Source organism: Pinus tabuliformis, chromosome 9 (genome assembly GCF_031772625.1).
Source record: "Pinus tabuliformis cultivar Carrire ecotype Pingquan chromosome 9, CPIR1, whole genome shotgun sequence".
NCBI classification, from domain to species: domain Eukaryota; kingdom Viridiplantae; phylum Streptophyta; class Pinopsida; order Pinales; family Pinaceae; genus Pinus; species Pinus tabuliformis.
Genome location: NC_142307.1, coordinates 1822969155 through 1822985262, shown reverse-complemented (window position 1 = coordinate 1822985262; position 16108 = coordinate 1822969155). Strand labels below are relative to the sequence as shown.

Here is a 16108-nt window from a genome sequence, read left to right as displayed (position 1 = left end):
TGGGTCTGTTGCTTCCAAAATAAACAATCACTATTACCGACAACTATTGTGTGGAATAGTAGCCACGTTTTCTAGATTCATTGCAACAACATCGAGTGAATAACGGTTCAGGATGTCCTGGAATCACTGGCGAAAACACTTTTGGTGTAACAATGGACTCTTGTATCAACGCGTAGTGTAATAGCATCCTGTGACAACATCCAATGTGTAATAGCAACCTGTGACAACATCTAGGGTGTAACAAGGAACTGTTCTACCCTTCTCTATAGTTAATTCACACTGCTTGTCTACTTCATATCTTTGTTCTCATGAGTCATCACCCGAAAAGAAGAAGATCTTCCCAAAATACTTCTTCAATACTCTCCCAGTTAGCCACAAAAGGGAATAAGGCATCGTATTACTCAGTAAAATATGGTAAAGTAACATGACAATAGAATAGGTTATAAAGGTGAGAAAGCAGGGAAATTGATCATGTAAATTCATAGGCTTGGAGGACAGAAGGGTCAAAATTGGGGAAATAATGTGCATAAAATAGGTAAAAAACCACACCCAGCATCTCCCCCCGACTGAAGCAACTGCATGTTCCCATGCAGAATATCAACTCCTCCTAATGTACCCTCGATGCAAGTCTGTGAAATTGTAGGTGCCATTAGTGTCTTCACCTGGAGCTCTGTACCATTGAATGGCCATCAACTGTCTTGGCCAAGATTCCTCTTCATAGTCACATAGGTGGTATTCCAACTGATACTCCTCTACTGGCAACCAAATCAAAGGAACTTTGAATATGAGGCTAATCCAGAATGCCCCTGGTGTTTGCACAATTTGAGCATACTTAGACAACTATGTAACAGCAACCAAAAATTTCATGTAATCAAAAGGATCTCCTTCTTGTAACTCAATGCTACAAGCCTCAGTGCACTTGAGACATCCTGCTAGCGCTTGGCTTTTCATATTTTCATACAGGTTGAGGTAGATCCTCACGATCCTTTTCATATAGACAACCAACTGTCCTTTGATTCTTGGAGTGCTCAGGAATAGCTTAAACTCATGCCTGAGTTCATAAACCATCCCTAGTTTGGCTCTGACCCACAATGTTGTTCTCTCCTCATTAGCTTCTGCTGATTTCATGGCCAGATGCCACTCAATCTGATTCCTCATAAATGAAAGGAAGGCCCACAACTACAAATCTCCCATATAGGAGAAGACACTCGCTACCATCTTCGTGTTGACATATTCACACATGATATTATGCAAAAACAGCTCGCACAGCAAGCTCTGGTCATCAAAGTTACTGGAGTGAAAATCCTCTAGAAAACTACGAGTTGAAGAACCCAAATAGGACCTATTCTCAAAAGCTGCTTTTAATTGAAATAAATAATAACATCCCAAAGGAACACTGGATATGACAAGGATGGCCCCTGCATGCTAGCAGGTTTAGGGCAAGGTCACGAAGCTTAGTCTTATCATTCATCAGGTTCGAGACCTGTCGATTTAGCTGATACAACTGTTCATCCTTCTTATTTATAGCTTCCTTGTGCCTTTATGCTTCCCAATATCTTTCCCATTCTTCCTTTAGCCATTTGTCTCTAAGGGAATCCATCATCTTCTTGTGAACTTGGAGCTATATCACCCCCTTTTGTAGAGAGAGGGCCTACTGCTTCCATTTTTGCAGCTCTGGTAACAATAACATCTTCTTAGAACACCATCCTTCATCAAGACCCGATGTTCTCCCACATTCACTATCAATTGAAGGTGTAATAGCCTCGTAAGGGTGAAACTATTCTTCAGCTGTTGGTTCTTGTGTAACAACAGATTCATTAGTGGATTTTGGCATAGTTTCCTTATCTTTCTGGTCAACTTCCACATCCACTGTTGGTGCTTTTGTAACAACAGTGTTATCCACATACTTTTGTATCTCATTTTTCCCCGAGTAGGCTTCTATCTCCACCGTAGGTTCTCGTGTAATAACAGTGTCGACTGCAGGCTCATTGATGTTAGCTTCTCCTTCCTTCCCTTGGTTGAGTTCCTCCTCCACTATTGGTTCTGATGAAACAATAGTGTCAACCAATGGCTCCTATGTATCCATTACTCGATCAATTTTTGTGGATTATGTCATCTCGTTTGCTGGTTCTTGTGTAACAATAATGTCCTCAACGGGTTCTTATGTATCAGCTTCCCAAATTTCAGGTTGTGTTTCCCTCGAGGTTGTGTCTCCTACACAGACTTTAAATCCTATTGCCACTAGCTTCTCAGCACAAGCTATGCACACAGTGCTCGAAACATATCCCTTTCTGGCCCTGTCCACATCCTCAGCCAAAGTATCTAGCCGTGGGGCTCTTAGATCTGCCTTTTCCTCTACTAGTTGTTCCGTTAGCTATCTATTTTCTTTTTCTAGATTTTCAATTCTTAACAGCAAGGATTGGGTTTCGCTCTTACTAGGTGAAAAAGGTTTCTCTAGTTGAGCCTGCTCCTCGTCCTTCAGCTCTGCTGCTTCTTTGTTCTTCCTTAACATGGATGGGGACTTTGGGTGCCTGCTAACCCTTATCCTCTTCTTCGGCCACCTGTCACCAATTGGTTTTTCAACTGGCCTCTTACGAACCCTTACTGTTGAGGGTTAGGGCTGCTCCTTTTTCACCACTAGAGCCTCCTCAGTCATCCCAATTTGCCTCTTGCAGGTGGTCTTGGCCTTCTTCCTCATGAATTATTCACAATTCCTGCCCTGACGGCTCAAGGCATCTAGCACAATGAGCTTGATAAGGTCATGGTTGGTGACACATGCTTCTGGATACGTAGTTGTTTTCATAGCCGTGACCATATGCTTAATGTTTCCTAGCAAGAAGTAAGGAAGATTAATCAGCTGTTGATGCCAAAGGTGGTTCAGCAATGGAAAGTGGTAATTGAACACAATTATTTCCCTTCCCTCACAAGTAATGTACTTTATGAGGTAAAGGGAAACATCAGCCCATCACTGGGGGAGTGACAATCTATCAATTCCCCTCCCTTTCTTTACTAGTGACTCTTCTTCTTGGAGGAAATCCCCTTTTAGGGAGCGGTCATTGACCTTCTTGTTGAACCACCTCTTTCCTTCCATTGGTAATCCTGTCACTCTAGCAATCACTTCTTCCATGACCTCCAACTTCAACCCTCTGACCTCCTTCTGGTTTCTCTCCAAATTCTTTGCAAATTCCATGGAAACATCGTTGGCTGATCCCTCCAACCTTCTGAAGAATTCGAACCAGCCTGCGTCCTTGAAAATATGGCATGCTTCGAGGCAATCCTCCAAGGCTTCTATGGACCCTGGCTCATGTTGTATTGTTGCTCCACCCATTTATTACGTCGTAAGGCGTTTCCCTCTGAAATGAACTTCCCTAAAATCTACGTGTCATGCTTGTATGCCGTTAGATTATGTGTTAGACGATTAGAGAATTGTTAATCGTTGGATGAAAGGAAGGTTATCTGAAGGTTCTCTGGATATGGAGGGTCATTTGGTCGACCTCTCGTCTATTATCTGCTGCAAAGTATTCACCCTTCCCTGCTAGATCGGAGCGGGGTCATTTGGTCGACCTCTCGTCTATTATCTGCTGCAAAGTATTCTACATACCTCTGAAACGGGCTCCATCAAATCTCTGGGGGAAATTTCATCCATGGCTTTCCTGAATGTAGAAATGAGATGAATTCAATGAGAGAAAAGGATTCATTGATCCGGAGCTCCGCGCACACAGTATCATTCCACGGAACCGCTGTCATTCTTATCCATTTCGCGGAGGAAATTAGGGGAAACGGAACTGTAGAGGCATTTTCTGATTTGAACGGTCACGGTCCCTCGCCATTAGTGGCCATTATTTTTAATTTACGGGCAGCACTGCTTTAGCCTTTTTCCAAGCTCCAGACTGCCTTTTTTCAAGCTCCAGACTGTCGAAAATAGGCCATATCGTTAGGGACGTCGGAAAACCAAAATACAAACAGTGGTTCAACCTTTGAGTGTTTTCGTATTATATTTTTTTCGTCCTCTCGCAAAAATTGTGCTTGCCGGCGTTGAATGTGCGGTCGAAAATATAAGAACGCTTTGGAAATGTCAGAAACTGTAAAATATGCTTTCCGACCGGCTATGGGCTGGTCAATACCCTGATCATCTTCCTGTGAAGTTACCAGCATTTACAGGCCTTAATTTTTGCTTTAAAGTAAAATTAAAGTCCTCCTTTAACCTTTAATGATATTTACACCAGTGGTTTCGAAAACGGACAATACTGGGGTTTGGTAGCTTGAAAGCTCGAGGTGTGTTTTTAACCATTGCTTTTGTTTATTACTTTTTATTTATGTATGTAAAGAAGGAAGTTCTTCGCTCCTAAGCGTCTAATGTTAGATAGAACAGAAATAAATCACGTTTTTTCTTACCTTCAAGGCGTTGTATGCCGTTAACAGCGGGAATCTCACGCTGTTTGGTAGCTCAACAACACTTACAGAGCGTCGTTTTCACTGTTGAGGTAACATTTTCGGCACCGACAATCATTATTCTTTCACCTTTAAATTTACTACATTTATTAGTACTTCCGTTAAATCCTTGCATTTGGCTGCTCAGCGAAGCTTTCCGACCTTGGTTTTCACTTTAAAGTACAATTTTTAGGACTGGCAGTTTTCCCATTTTTCAGATTTAAGTCTCTTTGAATGTAGAAAGTATTTTCCTCTGTAAGCTTGAAATCTTCTGGGTGCATTCATTCATTTCAACTTTAATAGCTAACTTCTTTCCATTTAAATCACGCCTTCTTCTGCATTGATCTCTAGTAACTTTCTTGTTTTGTAGTTACTCTCTGAAACCCTTGGAAAATTTTATGGGATCTGAACTACTTTCTTGTAGTAGAAGTGGAACAATTGTGGGTCAAACTTGAGTAAACCTATTTACTTTATTTTAAGGAAACCGCGAGAGTTAATTGTAAAATTTGCGAAATATATGTAAGGACCATTGATGAAGTCCTTAGTAGAAAGAAACTATGAAATATAGAATAGCAGCAGGGGTTTTGGAACAGTTTGCGATGGAAAGGCTACTTGCAAAATACTCTTTATTGATTTTGGCTGGACTGCTTCTTGTTTTGAATCTCTCTTTAACACATGGCTTTACAGACAACCAAGATGGTAAGCTTTTAGTGATGTTTGTGGTAGCTTTGTTTCTGATATGTATATCTCTCTCAATTATTTGATTCTTGAGAGGAAATGTTCTACGATGACATCTTATGACTCATTATTTCATAAGGTTTGTTTAGTTTATACTAGAATAACCTTCAAAACTTTTTGTGTAGCAGACGGTCGAATATTAGAAATTGGAACATGTTTTTTAATGGTCGTAGGTTTGTTTGCTTTGCGGTATTTGCGATAAATGTTCTATATACAAACCTGGGATTACCTCCCCTTACAGGATGGGTTCAAAGTGCAGGTGATCCTTGCAGTGAGAATTGGTTGGGTGTTCAGTGCGTGGGGCCTAACATCACTGGAATGTATGTTCGATGCTAGATCCTATAGATGCAATATTACTCTGTTTTATTCAACTAGTAATTGGTCATATGTTTCTAGACTTTTTAACCTCTCATTCTTAAGTAAGGAGTTAGATTTTAGTGGTTCTTTATGCTTTTTATGGACTTTGTATTGAGATTGACACTGGATAATCATTGTTCTTCCTCGTTTAAATATTGGAGGACAGCTGGGTTATTTCATTGGTAAACTTCACAGCTTTAATAACTCTGTAAGTAGCAAGATGAAACATTCAAATTAGTTCAATGATTTACTGTGCAATCCTTTCCTTGAAACTAACAGGGAAGGAATGCCTATTAAAAAAAGCAGTAGATGAGATTGTACTAGATTGCAAAGTTGACAGCCGCTATTGTGACATAATGCAGGGATCTTACCAATAATCATATTGGGGATGTTGTTCCTTTTCAACTTCCACCTCACTTACAATGCCTGTAAGCTTGTAGGCAATTATTAGATGTTTTGGCAATGCTTCGGGAACATGCTGTGTAGACTTTGGGCAATAGGGAGTTCTTTTATTAGATTTTATAGTATATGATGATGCAATATACAATAAAAGGTGGCTAGTGCACAATAAGGCCAATGATTTTTGCAATTGGTAGGTTGCTTTCTGGTAATCAATTGATTGGAATCCTTCCATATACTTTATCAACTTTAACATTACTCTCTGATTTGTAAGTAATGGCAAATTGTATTTTGATTTTTTTCATCAAAAGTTGTAGAAATGCAATACAACTAATGCAAATACTTACAATCCTTGCAGGATTGTCAATAATAATCAATTAACGGGTGCAATTCCAGACATTTTTCTGGGTCTTACAGGTTTAGTTAATCTGTAAGTATTTTCATTTGATCTTTTGAGTGTTTCTTAACTTCCGTTTGAAAACTGTATCAGTTCATATTTTGTTATAATTAGTATGAGCTTTAGAATATTTTCAATTGATCTTTGCTTTTGCAGAGATTTCTCTTCTAACAATTTTAGTGGTCCACTCCCTGCCTCCATGAGCGATTTGACAAGTCTTTCTTCTCTGTAAGTTACATACATTTTTCTTGGCAGATACAGAGCTTAAATGACTAATAAGCTTTCTTTTACTTGAGTAGGGGCTGTTCTTGAAACATTCTGAAATATTTTAGGTTTGCTTGCAGGCATTTGCAGAATAATATGTTAAGTGGAACTGTTAATAATCTAGCAGATCTGCATTTGACAGACTTGTAATTCTCTTTTCAACTACTATATTTGTTCATTTCCAGAAATGCAATGCTCGAATTTTTTTAGTTGTGGTAAAATTTTTGGAAGGTGTAGATTAATTTACAGAAACTGATAAAAGATAGCACTCAAGAAGCATTTCTTTTGGATTGGTGGCAATGCCAATTTTATTCATAAAATGTTGTTACTGTATTTCAACAGAAATATAGAGAACAACCTTTTTACTGGATGGATGCCTCCAAAATTGTTGACAATTACAAACTTCAAGTAAGTATATGCAACATTTCGGATAACTCGTGCAAATTTCAAAAATGTTTTATCACCTTGCTTGTTATGCATCTTGATCTTTGTCATTTCTGGATTGTGGATAACCTGGGCACAAGGGTTCTTAACTTTCATCATCCCTATATTGACAGGTATGGTGGCAACCGGTTTGACACATCTCCTGCCCCTCCACCACCTTCTTCTATTTCTCCATCATCCCCAAGAAGCCCTGGGCATAATTCATCATCAGGAAAGAGTTCCCACGATGAAAGAAAAAGAAAATATTTAACTAGTGGGAGGATTGCTGGTATTGCAGTAGTAGGGCTGTTAACTGTCATTGTAGCTGTGCTTATTATTATGTTCTTTGTAACAAGTAAACATGAAAGGAATTCAGGTGTGGAAAATAAATATAAAGGCAGGGATAAATATAAAAATCAGGAGAAGATATTTTATAAAGATGTGGAACGGGCTCCCGTGCCGCCCTGACATACCTCTGAAATGGGCTTCATCAAATCTCTAGGGGAAATTTCATCCATGGCTTTCCTGAATGTAGAAATTTCAAATCCTGGTTGATCATTATATGCGGTATCTTTCAAGAATATTTGAGTTCATTTGCATAATGAATACATTATTCTTTGGCAAAGTCCGCTTGTATAATATATACATTATTCTTTGGTAAAGTCCTTTTAAATGAGCAATTTTTCTCTTCTTCCTTATTTATCTATCTAGGAGGAATTCTTCATTGAAATTTAGGCATATTTGCACATCATTCTCCTGATGAATTTTGGATTGTCTACCTGAAGATTGTTCTTCGTTTTACATTTTTTGTTCTTCGATTTATTCCCAACAGCATTTATGTTTTACGGACAAACTGAAACAGGAAGATTTTATTAACTCGTTTGATAGCTTTCTTCTACCATATTTTTCCCACTCAAGATCTCTGCAGTAATTTCTGTGCCTCTGTTATTTTTCAGAATTATATGTTCAAGTATGATAGTGTCCACGGACAGTGGAAGCATCACGAATTCAAGGTCAAAGACTCGAAAACTTTACTCTTTGGAGAAAAATCTGTTGTTGTATTCGATTTCAGGTAAAACACTTGTTTATGGAGATGAATGAGAGTTTCTTAGGTGAATTATTGCTTGAGCTTAGGCATGAACAAAGTGTAAGTGCTGACATTGTTTATTTGTTCCCATTTGTCCAACTGTTCACATTTTGGTTTGAAAACTGTAGAAATCCTGACGAAATACCATGGGGCGAGGTCGGCGCAGAGTATGTGGTTGAATCCACAGGTGTCTTCACCGACAAAGAGAAAACAACTGCTCACTTGAAGGTTTGAATATTACCATTCCACAATTCAATTATAATTGATTTTTTCCTTCAAAGTTTATTCGACATGCTACTAATTAAAAATACAATGTACCTAAAAGTTGATAAATGATATTTGAGGTGCAGGTAACTAAGGAGTTGTCACATGTAATACCGCTCCCTCCCTACATGAGCAAGGAGATTTGGCAATAGCATGTCCGCTTTGGCTCTTTCTCAATTTATAAAATTGACACTGTTGACTGATATCGGCATAACCAACCCTATTCTAAGTTGAAACTTCTTTCAAATTGAGCAGTCACCTCATGAAAGGTTACCTTAAAATTGCTCCATAGTTGTGACTATTCGAAATTGACGAGGTGATTAAAAAATAACATGTTTGTTTTCAGTTTCTTTGGAGAACAATCTATTCTATGATTTTTTTTTGTGGTGCATGCAAAAATATTTGAAAGGCTATTAACATATCTAATTTTGTAAATTTCAAACGGTATAAAGTGCAACAATGGAAATTACAATTTGAACTCCATATAATAATTTTTTTTTTGTTGATTTCTAATAGGCAGGTGCTAAAAAAGTTGTTATCTCAGCTCCAAGCAAGGATGCACCTATGTTTGTTGTTGGGGTTAATGAGCACCAATACAAATCTGATTTGAACATTGTTTCAAATGCAAGCTGTACTACTAACTGCTTGGCTCCCTTGGCTAAGGTTTGCAATGATATTTTTACTAAATTATCACAGTTTTCATTGTATAGGTGTCTTTATATGAGAAAAATTACATATTGCTGGGGAGGAACTATATGTTAAAAGAGAACAAAAACACTCTGTTTTCTCTGGCAGGTAATCAATGACAAGTTTGGCATTGTTGAAGGTCTCATGACAACTGTCCATTCCATCACAGGTACACTTACTATGAACTAGTATTATGCCCTTGAATTTTATTGATACAAGGCATTTGCAAGCTGCATTGACTTATGTTTCTGTATGTAAACAGCAACACAGAAGACAATTGATGGACCATCAAACAAGGACTGGCGAGGTGGCAGAGGAGCTGGTTTTAACATTATTCCTAGCAGTACAGGAGCAACAAAATTTTGTTAATATGAATCCCCACCAGCATCGCCTTTTATGTTCTCACAGCTACTAATTGTGATTGTATTTTTGAAGGCTGTTGGCAAGGTTCTACCAGCTCTCAATGGAAAGTTGACTGGAATGGCCTTCCGAGTACCCACACCAGATGTTTCAGTTGTTGATTTGACTATTAGACTTGAGAAGTCTGCCACTTATGACGAGATCAAGGCGGCCATTAAGTAGTCTCAGTTACCCCCTAAGAAGAGGAAGGGATGAGGATATATACAATCTCTATCAGGAATAAGTTTTGAGGTTGTGTATTTCATTTTAACTATATATGGTACATTTCATTTTATAGGGAGGAATCTGAGGGAAAATTGAAAGGAATTCTTGGTTACACAGAGGACGCTGTGGTAACCTTGTGCCATATAGAGACTTGACAACTAACAACCCAAAAAACTTCAAGAACTTGAAGAAGATATAGTATATTGGGTAAGATTTATTGTTTCCAATTCCAGAAGAGCAAAATCCTTTCTCACTCATGTCACAATTTTCACTCATACTTCTCTAAAGTTAAGAATTGCACTTATCAGCGGTCCAATGCATTCACAGGCTTAGGGATCGTTTCACTACCTTTGTTGAGCAGGGAATGATAATTTTGTATTGGGAGAAACATATAAAGAGCATTGCTCATTGAAGTTTTTTCAAGCTTTTGTCAGGATTATTGAATGTATTAGAACTAATTCAGAAGATGGAGGAACCAAAATACCTTTCTGTAGCTGATTGCTTTTTACTATAAAGGAAATTTGAGTTTCATCAACATTGAGTTCATTAGAGCTGTTATGATACTCAGCAATGGATGCGTGGCAGGTTATATTCCTTTCTGATGATTGGTTTGGTTTATTATTTGACATTTCCTCCATGTTATATTTGTCCTTTCCCATTGAAATATTTAACAAATCCCCATATCTATATTCTTCTTTAGTTCTTGTTGAATAGGGTCATTGTGAGTTTCTTCTATCTTTATTTTTGCAGTTAACGTGGACAAAATTTTTTGACCTTCTGGCAGGTGTTGGACACAAACATCACTTCTAGTGGCATCTGGAATGCCATAAAGTTCCTGACAATTTTCACGTGTTCTCACACTAATAGGAAGTCCGGAAAGAACATTTGTTTTAGTTGCTTGACCTTCATCATTATTCTCATCAGAATCTACTGAATCACTATAAGTAACTGGAAGAAGATCTAGACACTAATAGGAAGTCCAGAAAGAGCATCTGTTTTAGTTGCTTGACCTTCATCATTATTCTTATCACAATCTATCGAATCACCATAAGTAACTGGAAGAAGATCTAGAGTTGACATTTGAGACATTTCTGAAGAACTAAAGATAGACAATGAATTTGGCATTCTTGCAACATTTAAAGTTGACAAGTTTGGGGATTATTTCCAATTCTTTGGATTAGAATGCCGACAACCATTTTCTAAGAATTTTCTGTCCTTGGGCATGTTCCTGTTTAGTCCATAATTTATGTTTTAATTTGCTAAATATACAATGAAATATAAAACAAATAAGTAAGCCAAATCCCCTTCAATCAATGTTCTAAATAGGTGTGAGCATTGTGAGTAATCTGCCATGCTCCAGTGTTTATGTTATTGAAGAAACATAGAATGACTAAATGTTGAACCAAATGTTTTAGTTACTAGGCTTTTCTATCAGTTGAAATTCATGCAATTACAGTCTTTTGACACAGAGGCTTCCCTTCTGTATGGACCTGATCAAAGGCACTCTCCTTGGATGTGACATGCTTGAGATTAAAATTTTGAATTGAGTCAACTTCTGCCTTGCTTAACATGATAAAGCTTTCCACCCCCAAAGCTATGATATTTTTGTCCATTTTCTTCACCAAGTGTTTGCCTGTTGTGAACACAACCTCTACATGCAGATTGCTCTCTGTAGTTTGGTTAACAAAAAACAATTTTCTACTTAGACCAGGAATGTAAAAAAGTGTTTTTGAACATAAACTTTACCAGTTAGATGTAGTGTTAAAGACCACAACAAATGTTAAAGCAATTTGCAGTGGTGATTAAATATTTCTTACTTGCATTAATAGAGAACGATTTTCATGGGCGAATTTTTAAAGAACATATCATTCGCTTAGTGTTGATGCATTTAAAAGATCGTATTACAATTCTGTGAAATTTCCTTTATGTTTTCTCTTTTTTTTTTTTCTTTTTTTTTGTTTCAATTTCCAATTTTTAAAGTTGAAATGAGCTCTAACCTACAATGCTATGTATTGATAAACACGATAAGACCTTTATCTCTGACAAAGATTTTTCTAAATTAATAGATTGCTAACATTTGTTATTTATAATTTTCACAACAAATTCTGTGAGCATTCAAGTTGTTTGTAAAATTCAGAGATCAACGAGAAGAAGCAAGAATTGAAGCTTTGGTAAATCTCAAGACTTCCAAATCTTAAGCTGCAACCAAAAATCTTAAGGTATAAGGAGTGTGCCTATAAATATTGGTACACATTTAGGAATATTTCTATAATTCTGGTCATTTACAACATTTAGAAAAAGTGAATAGACATGTTGATATTTAGGTCATTGACCTGATGCACACACTATATGGATAATGGATTTCCGCACTTTATGCCTTACGACGTTTCCTTTACAACATCTGGTGCAAATGCTAGTTATAAAAATTTAGTGTTCTTTCACTTCCTTCTCCCTTCCTTTAGACGCTCTGGGGTAGTCAACCCACAACCTAGTTGTTTCAGCTAGCACTATTATCTTCCACTTCTCTAAGCACTCTGAATGGGGATTCAATGCTTCTAGCAGGGGTAGATGGTATGGTGGTATTCACTCATGATTCGTACTTCCACAGTAAATTTTCCTTATTAATGGTGAGTCATGGGAGGTCTCGTCGAAGGTACACTCCCCCTTTTTGGTATGATCAGGCATTAAGTAACAATAACTACGAGGTCATCATGCCTTAATTATAGGATTTTTTGAATAATCACAAATCATACGACAATCATGTCGCAATATGATTTGCTTCCCCCCGGCTTAAATGTGATAGTCATCCTCAACCATCAAAATTCATGTTAAGTTGCCATAATTACCAAATAAAGTGAATTCAATATTACCTTTTGATGACGTACCTGGGTGACGTGGGGAGAAGTCATGGGTGGCGCAATGCACGAACCAAGCTCCACCAGTCAGACACATGAATTTAATTCTGATGACAAGGATCATGATGATGCCTGTTATTTATTTCAAATAAAATATCTCATTATTTTTTAACAGTCGTCGGTTGTTACAGGTGTAATAGCCAAGACGACTAATATATATATTATTTTGATTTCTACCAAAAAATAAATAAGAAAAGATCATGTAACAACACTTATTGTAAGGTATGCCTTGAAATAATATATGATGTTACAGAGTGTGTAACATCTCCCACGAGGTGGTTTTCAATTGCTACAAAAAGTGTCTGCCTGTGCCTGGAAAAGGTTTTCACAACTAGATTGCTATTATTATTATTATTAATTTTTTTATTTTTTTGAAGAGTTGAATGTGTAACAACCACCAACCGTAGTTGATTTTTAGTTGTTACGCTTATTGGAAAAACTAGAATTTCTGTAGCAAACGGGGCTTTCCCCTGTTCCTGTAATTTGAAGATCCAAATTTATGATGATGTTGATGAATGAATCCCTTGAAGTATTTTTGTGATATAACCGAAGACAGTGCCCATTTGCAAGTAATGGTGTCCCCACACTGTCAATGGTCACCAAATTTATAGTCCCATTGTCAAAGAGTGCATCTACCTGATAGGGACCTAGCCATCTGGTGAAGAGCTTACCCTCGAAGTCTTTAAATCTTGATTCACATAAGAGAGCCCAATCTCCTTTCTGGAACTTCTTTTTATTGATGAATATGTTATGCCACTTAGCTCTCTGCTACTGGATAATATTTTCTTTCTAGATAGAAGCTAACCGTTTATCCTCCAATTCATTGAGTTGGTTCAATCTCTGCTTTTGTGCTGTAGCCAAATCCAAATTGACCTGCAATGTTGTTCTTAGTGTCTTTATTTCAAATTCAATGGGGAATAAAGGTTTTTTACCATACACAAGTTCATATGGTGAGAATCTAGTGGTATTCCTCCATGTAGTCCTATATGCCCACAACACTTATGGAAGTTTAGTAGCCCAATTTCTTTGGTGACTGGCCACAGTCTTAGTAAGGATCCCCTCAATGAATTTTTTAGTTCTTTCCACTTGGCCATTTGCTTGTGGATGATAAGGTGTTGTGATTCTATGATGGATTTTATATTTTTCAACCAACTCTTAGATCTTATGAGATGTGAACTAGGGCCCTCCATCTATGACTATCTCCCTGGGTATGCCAAATCGAACAAAGATGTCTTCAAACAAAAAGTCTGAGACAACCTGCTCCGTGGCTCTGGTTAGTCCCTTTGCCTCAACCCATTTTGTGACATAGTCAGTGCAAACCAAGATGTAAGATTTTTGTCTAGATGAGGGATTAATTAGTCCCACAAAATCTAGAGCCCACTTCTCAAAAGTTTCTAAGATGATTTGGGGTTGTAACGACATCTCATCTGATTGCAGTGGTTGGCCCATCCTTTCACAACTATCACAACACTTCACAAAATTCTTGGCATCCTGAAATATTATTGGCCAATAATACCATGTTGAAAGGACTTTGTATCCTATCTGTTTGTCTGCGAAGTGCCCTCCACAAGGTTCTTCGTGACAGGCTTTAAGGATTTCAAAGACCTCATCTTCTCTAACACAATGTCTGATCTAGAAATCTGGTCGAGTGTGATAGATGTTCCCATCTATCCAGGTATATGTAGAATTTTGTTGAATGATCTTTCTTTTCTCCTTGGAGGAAAAATACTATGGAAACTTCCCTGCAGCAAGATAATTGGCTATATCTACATACCAAGGTGAGTAAGTAGAAATAGCAAAAAGATATTCATCTGGGAAAGAATCCTCAGTAGGAATGCAATTGTCATCAATAGTTAACCTAGAAAGAAAATCAGCCACTACATTATCTTTTCCAGGTTTATCGACAATTGTGATATCAAATTCTTGTAACAGTAATAACCAGCATGTAATCCTAACATTGGTAATTGGCTTATTCATTAGAAAATGAATGGCAGAGTCGTCAGTGTGTAAAAATACTTGGTACTCGGTGATATAATGTCGTAATTTATTGATGGCATGCACGACTGCTAAGAACAACTTCTCGGTCGTTGTGTAGTTGAGCTCAGTCGGGGTTAGATTTTTGCTTATGTAGTAAATAGCATAAGGTTTCTTATCCTCTAGTTGGCCCAAAACAACACCTACAGCAATATTAGATGCATCTGTAGCTATGTGAAATGACAGTTCCCAATTAGGTCCTTGCAAGACCAAAACTGCTGATACACAACATTTCAGCTTTAAAAAGGCCTGCTCACACTTCCCTGTCCACAAAAAATAAACATCCTTCATGAGCAAGGAAAATAATGGTGATGCAATTTTTGAAATTTTTTCTATAAATCTCCTATAATACCCTACATGCCCCAAAAAACTACGTACCTCTTTTTGCGTTTTGGGGGTTTGGATTTTCAAGATAACCTCTATTTTTGCAGGGTCTACCTTGATTCCTTCAACAAAAATGTAGTGTCCAAGCATGATCCCTTCAGTCATCATCATGTGACATTTTTCAGTGCTCAAAATAACATTAGTCTATACACACCATTCCAACACTTTTTCTATATTGACTAATGTTGTTTCAAAAGCATCTCCATAAGGTGTAAGATCATCCATGAAGATTTCCAAGCAGTCATTCAAAAAACCAGAAAATATTCCTAGTATTGCCCTTTGAAAGGTTGTTGATGCATTACAGAGTCCAAAAGGAAGTGCTCTGTATGCGTAGGCTCCCTAAGGACAAGTAAATATCATTTTATCATGATCTTTCGGGCAATCTGTATCTAATTGTAGCCACTAAATCCGTCCAAAAATGAAAAGAACTTCTTTTCGGAGAGGGTATCAAGGACATGATTTATAGATGGTAAGGGAAAGTGGTCCTTCTGAATGGCCTTATTGAGTTCTCTGTAATCAAAACAGACTCTCCACTTACCATTATTTTTAGGAATGATGAGAAGCAGTGACACCCACTGACTGTCAGATATTGGATAAATAAAATTGGCACTCAGGAGTTTTTGTAATTCTTCCTTCACAGCCTCCTTTAGTGCAGGGTTCATGTGGTGCTATGGTTGTCTGGCTGGTTTGTAGCCACCCCTCAAATAAATATGGTGAGTGAATAGGTTAGGGTGGATCCCTTTCATATCCATATAGTCCCATGCAAATTTCCTTTTGTATTTCTGTAACAGTTGTAACAACAATTGGTTTTGCTCAGCAGTCAAGTTGGGGATAATATTCAAAAAATTTCTAGATTATATCTCAATTGGACTGCTGTCAATACTCGGAGTGGTTCTCATTTGTTCAAAATCTATATCTTTTACCTCTTCTTCCTCATTCATATTCTTAACAAAAGTGATAGAAAGTGAATTACTAATCAAACCATTGATGTCATCATCTTCTATCTCATCCTTGAAATATTGGGCTTTCCCAAGAGTGAGGAGTGGTAAAAGAAGATCTGACTCATGCTCAAACTCATCCCACCAATGGTTGTATACATCCATA

At 37.5% G+C, this 16108-nt stretch overlaps 1 protein-coding gene across 1 annotated transcript; it reads left to right on the top strand.

Moving 5' to 3' along the window:
* Positions 1–6102: 6102 nt before the first annotated feature.
* Positions 6103–10161, top strand: LOC149156080 (uncharacterized). The gene is made up of 12 exons (XM_089444626.1): positions 6103–6194; positions 6284–6355; positions 6479–6550; positions 6667–6732; positions 6929–6994; positions 7144–7357; positions 7966–8081; positions 8225–8324; positions 8877–9023; positions 9156–9216; positions 9310–9625; positions 9745–10161. The coding sequence occupies exons 1-11, from the start codon at positions 6103–6105 to the stop codon at positions 9414–9416; spliced, it is 1113 nt and encodes a 370-aa protein (XP_089300752.1). The 3' UTR covers positions 9417–9625; positions 9745–10161.
* Positions 10162–16108: the final 5947 nt, after the last annotated feature.